The sequence below is a fragment of the Gymnoscopelus braueri genome (genome assembly GCF_963280865.1).
Source record: "Gymnoscopelus braueri genome assembly, chromosome: 15".
NCBI lineage: Eukaryota > Metazoa > Chordata > Actinopteri > Myctophiformes > Myctophidae > Gymnoscopelus > Gymnoscopelus braueri.
Genome location: NC_137620.1, coordinates 863,564 through 878,256, shown reverse-complemented (window position 1 = coordinate 878,256; position 14,693 = coordinate 863,564). Strand labels below are relative to the sequence as shown.

Sequence of the window (14,693 nt, the reverse complement as noted above, 5' to 3'; positions counted from 1 at the left end):
ATATATTCCCAAACCACACCCTGTAAATACAATACTCCAGCGTGTGTCAACACAACCAGGACTTCATCAAAGATAAGGATACGAGATAAAAGACAAAAATGACGTTCCAAAGTCTTAAGAAAACGAGCAAAAGCCGAGCTAGAATGTTTTAAAGTGGAAGTGCAAGAGGACGTTTTTTTTTTTTTTTCTTCTTCTCCAAACGAGTCTCTTTTCTCTCTCTCTCGTAAAAATCCGCACGAGGCTCATAAGCGTCCTGTATTCATTGGTCCAGGAGTTTAAAAGGCGAAAAGGTTACTGCAGGTAGATCGGTTGGTAGGCGGGGCGCTGGGGCGGAGTGACAGGGTGGGGGGGGGGGGCTTGTCCACAGGCTCACCCCAAACTAGGGCTGGGCGTTATATATATCGATATTATTTTGTGATATGAGAGTAGATATCGGCTTGGATTTTGGATATTGTAACAATGTCGCGATATGGCGTTAAGTGTTTTCCTGGTTTTAACCAGTTGAACCCCTCTCTATTCTGGGGGCAAAACATTCGGTGAAAATAGGCAGATCTAGCAGATCGGCTATTTATAGGGTTTAACCACTTAAAACCCCTGCATTCGTAAGCTGGGGAAAGCTTTCGCAGAAAATAGCCCTTCGACAAGCTCACAACACATTGCGTTGCAACGCGTTGTGAGCGCGTTGACGAATGGCTATTTTCTGCGAAAGAAAGACCCTAGCATTCGGCCCTGAGGGACTCCGGTCAACCATATGGGGTTTAAGTGGTTAAGTGGGTCAAGCCGTATTTTTTTAAATAGGTCAGCAATTGTCAAAAATAGCAAAAATAATTCAACCAACAAGTGAGCTTGTAGCTCGGCTATAGTAGTTTTGGAACAAATTGTAAAAAAAATAATGATATCATCGTCACAATATCAATATTGAGGTATTTGTAAAAAAAAGAAAAAAAAAAAAATGAAGGTGATATTTGATTTAGTCCATGCTTGAAGCCCAGCCCTGCCCCAGAGACCCACACTATCTCAACCTCGCCACCTTCGCCTCCCTCCGCACCAAAGTGCGGTTGCTCCGCACCAGCCGGCTGCCGTCCCAGTCCCGTTCCCCCTCCTCCGCTGTCCTGCCTCCCCCTCCACCTCCACCTCCACCTAACGACAGCCTCGCTCCTGTCCTGGACGAGTCCTGTCTGACGTACGGCCCGACTCCTCCCCCGGCCGCCATCATCACGGGTCCCTGGTCGGGGACCAGCGGAGGGCCCGGCTGGGCCTGGGGCGCCTGCGGGGCCCGCGGGAACAGCTTGGCGTCCAACACGTCCTTGTACTGGATCTCGGGCCGGATCATCCTCAGGCAGGCCCGCGTGGTGGCGTTGTCCAGCCCCGGCTGGAGCTCGTAGCCCAGGATCTTCACCAGGCCGCTCTGGAAGGGCCGGATGGCCTTGTCCCGGATCCGGTGGGCCTCCACGGGCCTGCCGCCGTCGCGGAGGCAGACGCCGGCCAGCGCGTCCCGCCTGGAGCGGAGCAGCGCCACCTCGTGGTCCATGCGGGCGCGTCCGAAGCGGTCCACCTCCTCCCAGAAGGTCTGGTTGAAGGCCCGGTAGAGGTGCCAGTCCAGAGCGTTCCAGTCGCGCAGCTTCTCGCGCTGCTCCGCCGTCAGGGACAGGTTGGGCGGGGCCTTGGCCTGCAAGGTGTATAGGAGCACAATAATTCAGTTATAGCAGCAACCAGGCCCTTTGTCATTTTAGGGTCAAAGCCACTTGGCCTTCGGTATTGTCCATTTTTTGAGGGCACAAAGGTCAAATGCCAGGGCAGGAAGGCCATCAAATAAAACAAGATTTTAGTCCATTAAAAGACTTATCTGCAGTGAAATAAATAAATTGTGGTATTTACAATCTGATCCATGCTCAGCCCTGCACCAATCAAAGTCACTGGATTGGTTTAAAGATGGGGAGAATTCAGAATCTCAACAAAAGACACTGGTGTCTACTGACAAGAAAGAGACACTGGTGTCTACTGACAAGAAAGAGACACTGGTGTCTACTGACAAGAAAGAGACACTGGTGTCTACTGACAAGAAAGAGACACTGGTGTCTACATATTGACAAGAAAGAGACACTGGTGTCTACTGACAAGAAAGAGACACTGGTGTCTACATATTGACAAGAAAGAGACAGAGGAAAAAGTGGTACAGTCAGCTGGGGCATTAAGGCCACTGTAGCCTCAGGGCATGCCATTTTTTGGAGGGGTACAAGGCCAAACTGAGGGGCAACGACGGCTATGGCCTTCGTGGCCTCCCTGAAATTTCTGCACTGGCAACAACTAAAGAAAAAACTAACTAAATTAATAAACTAATAGATTAATTAATTACAATGAAAAGCTAAAAAGCTCATTTCAATGGCAGTTGAAGTGAGTGAATAAATTAATAAATAAGTAAATGTATAAATAAATAGAAATACAAACACAGAAATGACTGGCAATTTCCAGTAGCAATAATTGTAAACAATGATTTACTATGGTAAGAACAGGCCATGGATTTAATTATTTTATACTTTAAAAATATTTAAAAAATAGCTCAAATAGCCTTGACAATCTACAATAATCCAAATAATAATCCAATAATCCAATCATGGATTGGATGATTTACTATGGTCAATGCACGCCATGCATTGAATCATGTTATACTTTAAAAGATCTTCAAAAAGAGTGTAAATAGCCGTTCTACAAGCTCACAATACATCACGACACAACGCGTTGTGAGCTTGCAGATCGGCTATTTTCACTCTTTTTAAACAGATTTATTTAAAAATACAAATGGAAACGATTTTGAAGATTACACAAAATAATTGAGATTATCTCAACTAATTGAGACTATCCCAACTAATTGCAATTATCTCAAATAATGGTGACTTGGGCGGTTACGTAATAATGGTGCCTACCTGCAGTCGGCCACCTCCCACGGCCACGCCGGCGGCCACCGCGGCCGCCTTGCCCACCCAGGAGCCGGCCACGCCCCCCATCCCGCCCCCCATGCCGCTGGGTCGCTGCTGGCGGGCGTTCAGGCTGAACGAGACCACGGCGTCCAGCGGCCAGCAGAGGGCGTGCCTGAGCAGCACCATGGACTGGTCGAAGTACTCAGACACCAGGATGAGCTGGAAACAGAGAGCGATGGATCATTGTTAAACCCATTAAGACCTTAGCCTGGTAAACCCTCCCTCCGGAAATCTCATTTCCATTTGATTTCAGGAGTGAGTCTGGCCTGATCCGCCTTTCTGCAATATTGGCTGTGTATGCCAAACGGCCGAGCCTATCAGCGTCGTCGCTCATTGTTCTCTGATTGACAGCTTACGTTGGCCAATCAGGTGGCGAGTTCGAGTGAGCCCAAAACACGAACGGCAGCCATCTTTTTCTTGTGCGGCCAATTCTCCGCTATTTTTTTACTTTTACTTTTTTACTTTTACTTTTTTACTTCAAAAAGCTCTCTAACTAGGCACGGAATTTACTTATAAGATATCGTTTGGATAGAATTTAGTTGTTTAACTTCATATATGTGGTCAATTAATCATGACAAAGCCTATTTTTTAAAAAAAAATTAGAGAACCGGTAGGGGCGGGCAGTGACACCATTGTATCCGAAAAAGGCAACCCATTTTGGGTATGGCTGTCTCAAAAGTCCCGTCGCGTCACATTAAGACTGGTGAACTGCTGATTGGCTGAAGGGGAAAAATTATCATTGGCTGAAGGGGTTGTCAGTCAACGGTATTACTCCCGCCCAACTCCAGCACAGCCAATATTGCAGACAGGCGGATCAGGCCAGACTCACTCCTGAAATCAAATGGAAATGAGATTTCCGGAGGGAGGGTTTACCAGGCTATTAAAAAGTTGAAGCTCTATATTCTACAAGCAATCATCGCTGCTGTATTGTTTTATGTAAAGCACATTGAATTGCTTTGTTGTTGAAATGTCAAACCAAAATGCCTTCAGTAACTGGGGGGTTCCCCAGTGTTTCCCATCCTTCCAGCTCTTTAGTAAACAAAAATCAGGCGGGCTACACATTAAATGTTCATCCAATTAGGAGAAAGAACACCACAAACATCATTTATCGGCTTGTGTTGCAGTTCCAATTGTGTTTGCTCATTTGTTTAATCAAGTCCAACTGTACGTGTTTATCCTGTATCCTGTAAGTAGGAGTTCTCCTGATGGGATGAAATTCCTATCCTGACCTGAAAATGCATTTTCTGTTTACTAAAGAGATGGAGAGACGGGAAGACTCCTGTTACTGAAGAAGCCACTCTATGACAATGATTACTTTAAGAATATTGAGCTATTCAAGACTTATTTTAACCAAAAACTATCATTATCACTTACTGCACCTTTAAGTCATTTACCTCATACATGTCCAAAACTGTTACTTTTCAGGATTCAAAATAGCAAAAACAGCAGATCTACAAGCCGAACATGTCGCTTTGCGTCGCATTTCGAGCTTGTAGATCTGCTACTTTTGATGCTTTTATGTGACGCTGTAGAATGTCATCTGTCATTTTATGAAATGAAAAATCGTGAACATTTGTGCAAATCATTGAAATATACATTTGAAAATATGTTGTTCCAGGGACCCCCAGAAGCAAAGATTTGAGTAACAAATGTTTGCTTAAAAAATATATAGATAAAAAAAACAAAAAAAACAATTGCAGATCTACAAGCGCATAGAGTGAGCCTGTAGACACTACGAGCTTGTAGATCTGCTATTTTTGAATAGCCAAAAGAGATCTAAAATGACACAGAGGCGTTCCCGGATTGAATGGATTAATTTATGTAAAAACATGGAGATAAGAGGTTTCTGCCCGACAGCGACGATATAATCATATGAAAAAAGAAACTGATATAGTCGTTTCGATATGGACAAAGCATGTAAACATCAACGATCGTCGCCCTCTCTCTTACCTTGAAGGCCCGGCGGACGGCCGCCTCCCCGCGGCGCGCCAGCGCCACGGAGAAGTTGGCGTTGTGGTCCATGCCGAAGTCGAACCACAGCAGGTTGCGGGCGTAGTGGTTGTTCCGCAGGCGGGCGTCGTAGTAGCGGCGGGGGTCGTCGGCAAAGTCGCCCAGCCCCTTGGCCTTGCGGAAGGCGGGCGCCACCTCCTTGTAGTAGGCGAAGGAGGACTCGGCCAGCGCCACGGGGTCCCGGATGATGGAGAAGTAGAAGGTGTCCGCCGGCATCACCTTCTCCACCTGGCAGGGGGCGACATAGAGCACATAGATGTTAGGCCCGTCACATAATAGTCGCAATTATTTCAGATAATTGCAATTATATTTTTGCATGATCGTCATAAACATTGCCATTTGGAAAAACTATTTTCAAACATTTTCATCTGGAAGCTCAAAACAATAAAGTTATTATTTAAATTACTGTAACTCTCGCACTCCTGGTCCTTTCACTATATCCTCTCTGTCGGGTGGAAACCTCATTATGTCCAAAGCAAAAGTAGCATATCTACAAGATTCACCGCCGTGTTTTGAGCTTGTAGATCTGCTACTTTTCATGCGTTTGTGTGACGCTGTAGTACAGTGTGATCAAATAGGGCGTTAATTTATGAAAAAACACAAAAAGTTAGAATATGGAGATAAGAGGTTTCTGGCCGACAGCATCGATGGCTAACCTCTCTTTGAGTAGATTTGACGGAGCACCTACGTAGGTGTCATTGTGCTCAATGAGTGATCACCTAGTGCAAACATTAACGTGGTAAAACAAACAGCACTGCTATTCTGAGCAGGTACAGAGGGCAGAGGACAGGTTTTGTTTCCTTTGTTAATGTGTTCCTTTGTAAGAAAGAAAAAAGAAAGAAAAAGAAAAGAAAAACCTTGGAGAATGTAATGCAGGGATTAACCCTAAAGACCAGTGGCTCTCAAACTTTTGAGAACCACTTTGAGAAAAGTCAAGGACCCCCAAATTGTATTTGGCCGCGGACCCCATCTGAAAAGGTTTTGTGCCAGGAAGTGACGTGCTGTGAGCTTGTACAGTATATATGCTATTATTGAATAACCAAAATATGGATAACTTTGTTAAAGTGATTGTGACGCTACATAACTACTTTTGATGGGGACCCCATGGAACCTCCGCCCAAGGACCCCACTTTGAAAACCAATGCTCTAGTCTTAAAGGTTCTATGACATTCATTTTCACTTTTTTAATTTTTTATGTTTTTTGGGGGGTTTTATGACCTCAATTACACCCAAAAAATCTGAACTTTGAACATTCAGTGGATTTTCTGTGGTCTGGGGTTTTCTGAATAATTAGGCTGAAAAGTAATCTGAGCTTGGCCCTTCGGCAGTGAGGTCACAGCCGATTAATCCCGCCCACTCTCCTCCTTGCCCCTCCCCTCCCCTATCCTTTCCTTTGGGGGGGGGCGGAGCAGAGGCGATGATTGACAGGCAAAATCCCTCAACAGCGACACCCGCAGGCAAAGATTTCTTTTTTCATTGCAGTTGAAAAGGCTTTAGAAATGTGAGAGAAAAACACCTGCCATGGATCAATGGAGTGGAATTTTTTGTTAAAACTTTCTATACACGTTTGAAGGACCATGACAAAGACTTTTAATGTGTGGTAAAACTGAACGTCATGAAACCTTTAAGGCCCATACATAACTCCTTCCAACGTTTTGAAAATGTCCTGGTTTCGGAAAGGCTTCCCGAACTATTAGTTCGGAGAGTCAGAACTTCTGGAGGTGCTACGGGTTCCAAGGAAAGGTTCCCCGGGATCACCTTTCCGAAGCTCGGAATGAGGTCAATTTGTAGTAATAGTATCACCTCCCCTTCCGAGGGAAAAAAAATGGACATATAGAAATGGACTTGAGTTACAACTATACTCAGACCACCTTTTTTCCGTCTTCTACACCAAATCTCTTCGCCAAAAATAGCCGATCTACAAGCTCGAGCTCAAGTTATAGATCGGCTATTTTTACCTGGTTCTCACCAGGATAGGCGTGCCGGGGTTCACAGCGTTAAGAGCTGTACAAATACATGCGAGTTGCGTTCACACAGCGGTATGCATGTACGCGTCATATATGACAACCGATGGCCACGGCCCATCCAATGCAAATCCACACTATGCAAACCAAGCCAGCAGGAAACACACAAAGCTGTTCATTGCATCACAGCCAGTCAAGTGTTTTTTTTCCACCAATCATTTCCTCATTTATTCTTTTCGTTTTATGGACACGCATTTTAAAAAAGGGCCACATAAAAAAACTGACTTGTCTGAAAATGTCTTCTTGTATATTGCAGTGATTCTGAAACGTTTTCATGGCAAGGACCCCCAAATTCATGTGTATCTGGCTTCGGACCTCCTGAAAAGATTTTGTGCCAGGGACCCCCATACAAGATTTGTGTTGTTAAAAAGAAAAAAAATATTCTAAATAGGTTTTTAAAATAGCAGATCTACTGACGCACTGTGAGCTTATAGATGGGCTATTTATTTAGTAGATCGGCTATTTATTAATGTATACAGGTTTTAAAGTGGTTAACCGGATTTTGATGCTAAATTATTAACACATTTTGCTGGGGACCCCCTGGAACCCCCACAAGGACCCCACTTTGAGAACCACTGCATTATTGATGAAGAAAAACAATATGAAAGCTGAGATGTGGGGTTGTGTGGGGCCTATAAAAAGAAAAAAAGAAAGAAAAGAAAAAGCTCATGTTTTTGTTTTTGATTGACCCAATATTTTAATCACATATTGACTATTGAGGGGCGTCTAAACAACGCATACAATTTACAATTTAGGCATTTAGCAAACGCTCTTTATCCAGAGCAACTTACAGTAAGTAAGGTAAACGCATAATCTATATAAATAAAGAGACAGTGTAGTGCCTCAGTAAACTAGGATCACGGGTAAACCAAAAACCTAGCATCAGTCTAAACAATATAATGTAATAAACATATAATCTGTACATTGAATCTATAGAGTGGCAGGTAAACAAATGAACCTAGCATCTGTCTAAATAACATCTAAATGACATTTTAACCTTTGCACAAGACTGCATGGTCGTCACAGAGTGAAAAGCCACTTCACTCAGACCCATAGGGAGAACCACAAATGTCACTGTTTGTTGCAGAAAATGAGTTTATTCCCCCACCAAATTAGGCACACATGATCTGGGAAGTCCCGGCTGTTCGCCTGTAATTGGCTTACAAATGTGGTGGGAGGGGCATATTTCTTTCAGACCAGAGGCTTCATGGGGTCGTGCCCCCCCCCCCCCCCCCCACACACACACTTTGAAAACCACAGGTACAGAACAGTGGTTCTCAACCTGTGGGTCGGGACCCCACATGATGTTCGGGGGGTCCCCACCCAGACTTAAGCCCTAGTCTTAAGTCTACTATATTGCTACTATATTATACTATACCACTATACTGTATATTATCTCAACATTCTTGAGATTATACCATTGTATACTGTATACACATTATTGTTGAACTATATTATATTATCATATACTATCTTAAACTATTATATTTACTATTATTGTTATTTCCACTACTTGTATCTCTCTCTCTGTCTCTCCCTCTCTCTCTCTTCTTTCCCCCCCGACACGGTCGAGGCAGAAGGCCCCCACCCTAGAGCCTAGGGTCTGCCTAGGCTCTAGGGTGGGGTCTCCCCCTTTGGGGTCTCCCCCTTTCTTCCAGTTAAGGGGGAGTTTTTCGTTAACACTGTCGCAAAATTGCTTGCTCAGGGTGGGACTGTCGGGTCTCTGCTCTATATGTAAAGTGTCTTGAGACAACTTGTTGTGATTTGACACTGTAATAAAAATTGAATTGAATTGAAAAAGTCAGTAGCATAGCATCTAGATGCTATGCTAAGTCGTAGTCTTAAGTCAATAAGAAAGCCCTAGTTTTAAGTCAATAAGAGCGGTCTCACCTCAGGCTTGTTGAAGCGCATGTGGTTGCCCATCAGGTGGAACTCGATGGCGCGGGGCCCGCGGTAGCCCTTGACGCGGTGGGCGTTGAAGGGCAGCGGGTAGCCCAGCTGGTAGCCCACGGGCAGTGCGAAGCGGAGGTCGCGCTCCTCGCCGAAGCGGTACAGCATGTTGAGCACAGTGCTGGAGGCCGTCTTGTGGGTCTTCAGGAACATGACGTGGGTGTGGGGCCGGCACGAGCCCAGCCCCCCGCCCTGGGCCTCGGGGGACGAGGAGAAGAGGGACCCCCGCGCTGCCGCCGCCGGCTGGACGCTGCTGGATGAACAGAGAGAGAGAGAGAGGGTCATTTTAGTCACTTAACCCATTAAGACCTGAGGCCGATTCTACAAAATGTCTTCTAAATGTTGCTATATCAGTGGTTCTCAAACTATTTGGCCGCGGACCCCCATCTCAAAATATTTTGTTCCAGGGACCCTCAGAAGCAAAGATTTGAGTTACAAATGTTTGCTTGAAAAATATATCTATTCAGAGATTTTCACAAATCTTTAAGATTTTTCAAAAATAGCAGATCTACAAGCTCATAGCTCGGTGCCGCGCTATGAGCTTGTAGATCTGCTATTTTTGAATAGCCCAAAGAAATCTTAAAATGACACAGATGTGTTCCCGGTATTAATGGGTTAAACCCCAGCATACGTATTGTGGGGGAAGATTTCGCTGTTGGGTTCAAACTAAAACAGTAACAGGGGTCTCCACGTCTCTCCAACTCTTTACTAAGCAAAAAATACATTGTCAGGCGGGTTGCCTGTTTCATCCAATCAGAACAGAGGACCAATTTTTTGTTTTGTTTCATCAGTTCTAATTTCACTTGTTAATTCTTCTTTTTTTGTTTTTCTTCTTTTTTTTTAAAAGATGTATTGTTTGGCTTTTTTTATTGATAGGATAGTAGTTTGACAGGAAATGGGGAGTGACATGCAGCAAAGTCCGTCGGGATTGGGACTCGAAACCGCAACGTGCTGTCAGGCTACTTTGGAGCCTATACAGTAGGTGCCTGGACCGCTATGCCAGCGGTCCAGGCCTCACTTGTTAATTCTGTATTCTGTATGAGTTCTCTCAGAAAATGTGTTTACTGTTTACTAAAGAGCTGGAGAGACAGGGACTCAGGGAGAGACCCCTGTTACTGAACAAACACTAAACAGTAATGATTACAATTATAGAGCTGTTAAGTTCCGAATCGCAGCATTACCCCTTTAAGACCGGGAACACGTCTGTGTCATTTTTCATTTCTTTGGCTATTCAAAAATAGCAGATCTACAAGCTCATAGCGCGGCACTCGGTGCCGCGCTATGAGCTTGTAGATCTGCTATTTTTGAAAAACCTTGAAAATGTGTGCAAATCTTTGAATATATATATTTTTAAAGCCAACATTTGTAACTCAAATCTTTGCTTCTGGGGGGTTCCTGGAACAAAACATTTTGATATGGGGGTCGGCGACCGAATACATATCATTTTGGCATGAAAAGTTGGAGAACCACTGATATAGCAACATACGTTTTTTTTTCCAAAAACTGTTCGATTTAGACATTTGCAGAATCGGCCAAATTGCACAAAAAAATTGCAGAACTACAAGCTCGTAGCGCGGCACTCGGTGCCGCTCTATGAGCTTGTAGATCTGCTATTTTTGAATAGCCAAAGAAATCTTAAAATGACACAGATGCGTTCCCAGTCTTAATGGGTTAATGCAGGGGATTTGTTACTGTGTATGAAACTCAGTGGCGTGGATTAATAGTCTAACAGCATGCCATCTCCTAACCACGCAGTGAGTTAGGAGGAATGGACACAGCATTTGCTATCCCCCGCTGTTATTCACAATTGATCTGAAAACACTGCAAATCTGAGTCTTTCGGGGAAAAGGGAATGCTGGTATTATCACTACATTCTACACTTTTATTACACTTTTGCATGCAATCACCTGCAGGGAAGAAGAAAAAAACAGAAGGGTGCAATAATTACTAGTCTACATTTCACTAACACATTGGGTGCCAGAGGTTTATAAAAATATTATACTTTGAGTGCCAGGATTTTTTTTAAATTTTGAACCTTTTTCAAGTAGTCACAAAATATTTTCAGTGATCACCGTCCTCACGGTGATCCCCTCATTACACACATACAGGTCTCGTACAATCGGGGGGAAAAAATTAAAAACATTCGGTAATCCGTTCCATAGTTGCAGCTAGTTGAAAATAGTTAAATTAACATCGTAAAAAAAAAAAGTACACAGGAGCCGAGATACAGGTTTTTTAAGTCATAAGTTAACCAGGAGGTGGATTGGAGTCTAAATCTTGTAGGAGTGATATTTCCTGTTGCTGTGAAGGGGAAAAAAAAAAAAAAGGTTTTTTTTTTTTTTTTTTCAAAAACCGTATATATACGGTTTTGGCACTCAACTTGGCACCCAATGTGTTAAAGCTACGCTCCTTAAGTTTTGGCCTACCCAGGGATTCAAACTCGAGTCTCCGCCGCGAGATACCAGACATCTACCGGTCATCCAAGCGAGACACTGGGCTTAGGGGTCTACAACGTTTTTGCATGTAGCAACTCTGAGGACCCCCTGGAGCAGCGGTTGCCAAAGTGGGGTCAGGGGACCCCCCCAGGGGTCCTTGAGGGGGTTGCAGGGGGTCCCCAGCGAAATAATTTAATATAGCATCAAAATCAGTTCGACCGCTTAAATGGCACACTATACATCGGCTATTTAAAAATAAATAATAAACAAATCGTGTATCGGGGTCCCTGGAGCAAAAATATTTAGATGGGGGTCTGCAGGAAAATACATATTCATTTTCTGATATGAAAAGGTTTGAGAATCAATATCCTAGGGGTCCCACATACTACACAAGACCCCTGGGTAGAGAAAGTGTAAAATAAAGTTTTATTCATTAAAATACGTTCCGGAACTGCAGCTTTAAACCAGGCTGTGGACAACACACACAGACACAGTGATAATAAAACCGGCCTAGTTTGCTATCAACGCGTTCTTGTCTCGTTATCGCGGAACAACAAAGCCGACAAAGACCCCTATGAGATGTACACACTGCAGCAGAATGAAGGCTGCGGGGTGGGCACCGCTGTAAACAATAACATTACATTAGCACACATCTTATCATGCTAAAGCTCTTATCATCACATCAAAGCACTGCTGGAGGAAGTACTCTCAGACGTTTTACTCTAAGTAAAAGTAGCAATACCATAATGTAGAAATGCATCGCATTGGTATCAAAATGTATTTCAAGTGCCAATGGTGAAAGTACTCATCATGCAGAATGTCCCTTTGTCCCCCTTTTTTTTGGTTTACTACAAGCTCTACAACTACAAGTTGTGTTGTGAGCTTGTAGATCTGCTATTTTCATGTAGACGAAGTGTAAAATTAATATATTTAATAAAGTTAAATTAATGTAACTAGTAACTAAAGTGGAGTGGAGTGAACAAAAGTACAATATTTGCCTCTGAGATGTAGTGGAGTACAAGTATAAAGTGTTAAAAAAAAACTGGACATGGATACTCAAGTAAAGTAAAAGTACCTCAACGCTGTCTAGTACTTGAGTAAGTGTATTTAGTTACTATCCACCACTACCCATACAAGATCTACACTGCTGCAGAATGCTGCAGGGTGCAAAACCTCAGCTGTAAACAATAACATTAGGAGGAGAGGAGAGGAGAGGAGAGGAGAGGAGAGGAGAGGAGAGGAGAGGAGAGGAGTGGAAGCAGCCAGTACGCGCCAGTGATTACTTATTATGGTCATTGAAGTAGTGCAGATAAAAGATAAGGCCAGAGGCAGATAGTCATTTGTTAGCAGACACTGACTACACTCCAACAAGCTTGTAGAATGGCTTGTCGCCACGATGGTGAAACATGCGTGGGTCTTCACAGGGCCTGACTATTTGAATATGCTAAGTACCACAATGTCAGATGTCTTTTTCAGCAGGTGAAACATGCCTTTTCGGAAACGAGAGACTGAAAAGTTTGGTGTATTAGTCGTTGCAGTCATGAGTTACGATGACTTCAGGTGAGTTTCCTCGTGAGCAAGACAGTTCAGGCGATCCCAGTTTAAACCATTCAATCCGGGAACGCATCTGTGTCATTTTAGATTTCTTAGGCTATTCAAAAATAGCAGATCTACAAGCTCATAGCGTGGCACCGAGTGCCACGCTATGAGCTTGTAGATCTACTATTTTTAAAAAATGTGAACATTTGTGCAAATCTTTAAAAAAAATATATAGTATATTCAAATATTTGCACAAATTGTCAAGCTTTTTCAAAAATAGCAGATCTACAAGCTCATAGCACGGTGCCGCGCTATGAGCTTGTAAATCTGCTATTTTTTAATAGCCAAAGGAATCTAAAAATGACACACATATGCGTTCCCGGTCTTAAAGGGTTAAAGGAGCACTTCACCCATGTCCAGCCTTATCTTCATACAGTATAATGCTCACTATTACATGTAGACGCCACCATTTCTGTCTACTCGCTCTGTGTCTCAGAGGTGGGCTGTGGACAGTTCAGAAACCTTATACAATGACATCATCAATGGGGATTCCATGCTGTTGGAAACTAGAGTCTTTCTCTTCCTGGAAAGTTAGCACATTGAAACATAAGCCATTGTACTTGCATAAAAAAAGAAGAAGTTTGATTTTGTGTTTGTGCAATTGCTGGGATCATTGTAAACCAATAATGTAGAGAGTAAAGTTTGTGAACTGCCCATCTCTGAGATGCAGAGCAGGTAGACAGACTGAAAATGAGCATTAGTGAGGACCAATTATATGAAGATAAGGTTGAAAAAGGGCCGAGTGCTCCTTTAAAACCAGTCTGGTCAGAGAGTTGACTATACTGTGTGTTTATAAAGCATTGAATGGTTTTAAGGGGCCAAAACTACATGTGTGATCTTGTGCTACGTCGTGAACCATCCAGAGCTCTCAGGTCATCTGGGAAAAGGTTCTGCTTTCTGTCTCTGGAACCAAAACTAAACATGAAGAGGCAGTTTTCATGCTCCACACATACAGATATCTGGAACAAACAGATCCTGCAGGTCTGCTGCAACTCTCACTTCTTTTAACCCATTAAGACCTGAGGCCGATTCTAAAGAGGTCTTCTAAAACCTTCTTAAAAAAAATTTATCAGTGGTTCTCAAACTTTTTTCATGTCAAGGACCCCCAAAATGATATGTATTTGGCCGCCGATCCCAATCTCAAAATGTTTAGTTCCAGGGACCCCCAGGGGCAAAGTCCAGGCACCTAGACTAAAAAGTATCGTGACAACGTGTCATGGGTTCGAGTCCCGATCCCGACAGCCTTTGCTGCATGTCACCCCCAATCTCTCTCCCCATTCCCTGTCAGCCTACTATCCTATCCTATCAATAAAAGGCATAAAAGCCAAACAAAGTATCTTAAAAAAATATTTAAAAAATGTTGGTTTTAAAAATATATATATATATATTCAAAGATTCTCACAAATTCTCACGTTTTTACAAAAATAGCAGATCTACAAGCTCATGGCGCGACATGAAGTGACGCACCATGAGCTTGTATATCTGCTCTTTTTAAGAGCCAACTAATGTGCTATATATAGAGCTAAAATCTAAAATGACACGTATGCCTTCGCGGTTTTAAAGGGGTTAAATCAAAGAGAACACCTTTCTCTTTGCTGCTACCTTTGACTCGTGTTTTTTAATCATTTCTTCTGCACAGTAATTTTATTCTCTTTGTTCTTTGTTTTTCTTCTTGCGTTCAAATTTCCTTTCATGCG

The 14,693-nt window shown here is 43.2% G+C and overlaps 1 protein-coding gene across 1 annotated transcript in view; it reads right to left on the bottom strand.

Annotated features, from left to right (window-relative positions):
• Positions 1-937: 937 nt before the first annotated feature.
• gal3st4 (galactose-3-O-sulfotransferase 4) overlaps positions 938-14,693 on the bottom strand; it is a 46,080-nt gene continuing 32,324 nt past the window's right edge. The window contains exons 3-6 of the mRNA XM_080450594.1: positions 8,903-9,215; positions 4,929-5,216; positions 2,925-3,137; positions 938-1,669 (exon numbers count right to left, since the gene is read on the bottom strand). Of these exons, the coding sequence (XP_080306720.1) occupies positions 1,013-1,669; positions 2,925-3,137; positions 4,929-5,216; positions 8,903-9,215 (1,471 nt within the window). The 3' untranslated portion in view covers positions 938-1,012. The remainder of the gene's footprint in view (positions 1,670-2,924; positions 3,138-4,928; positions 5,217-8,902; positions 9,216-14,693) is intronic.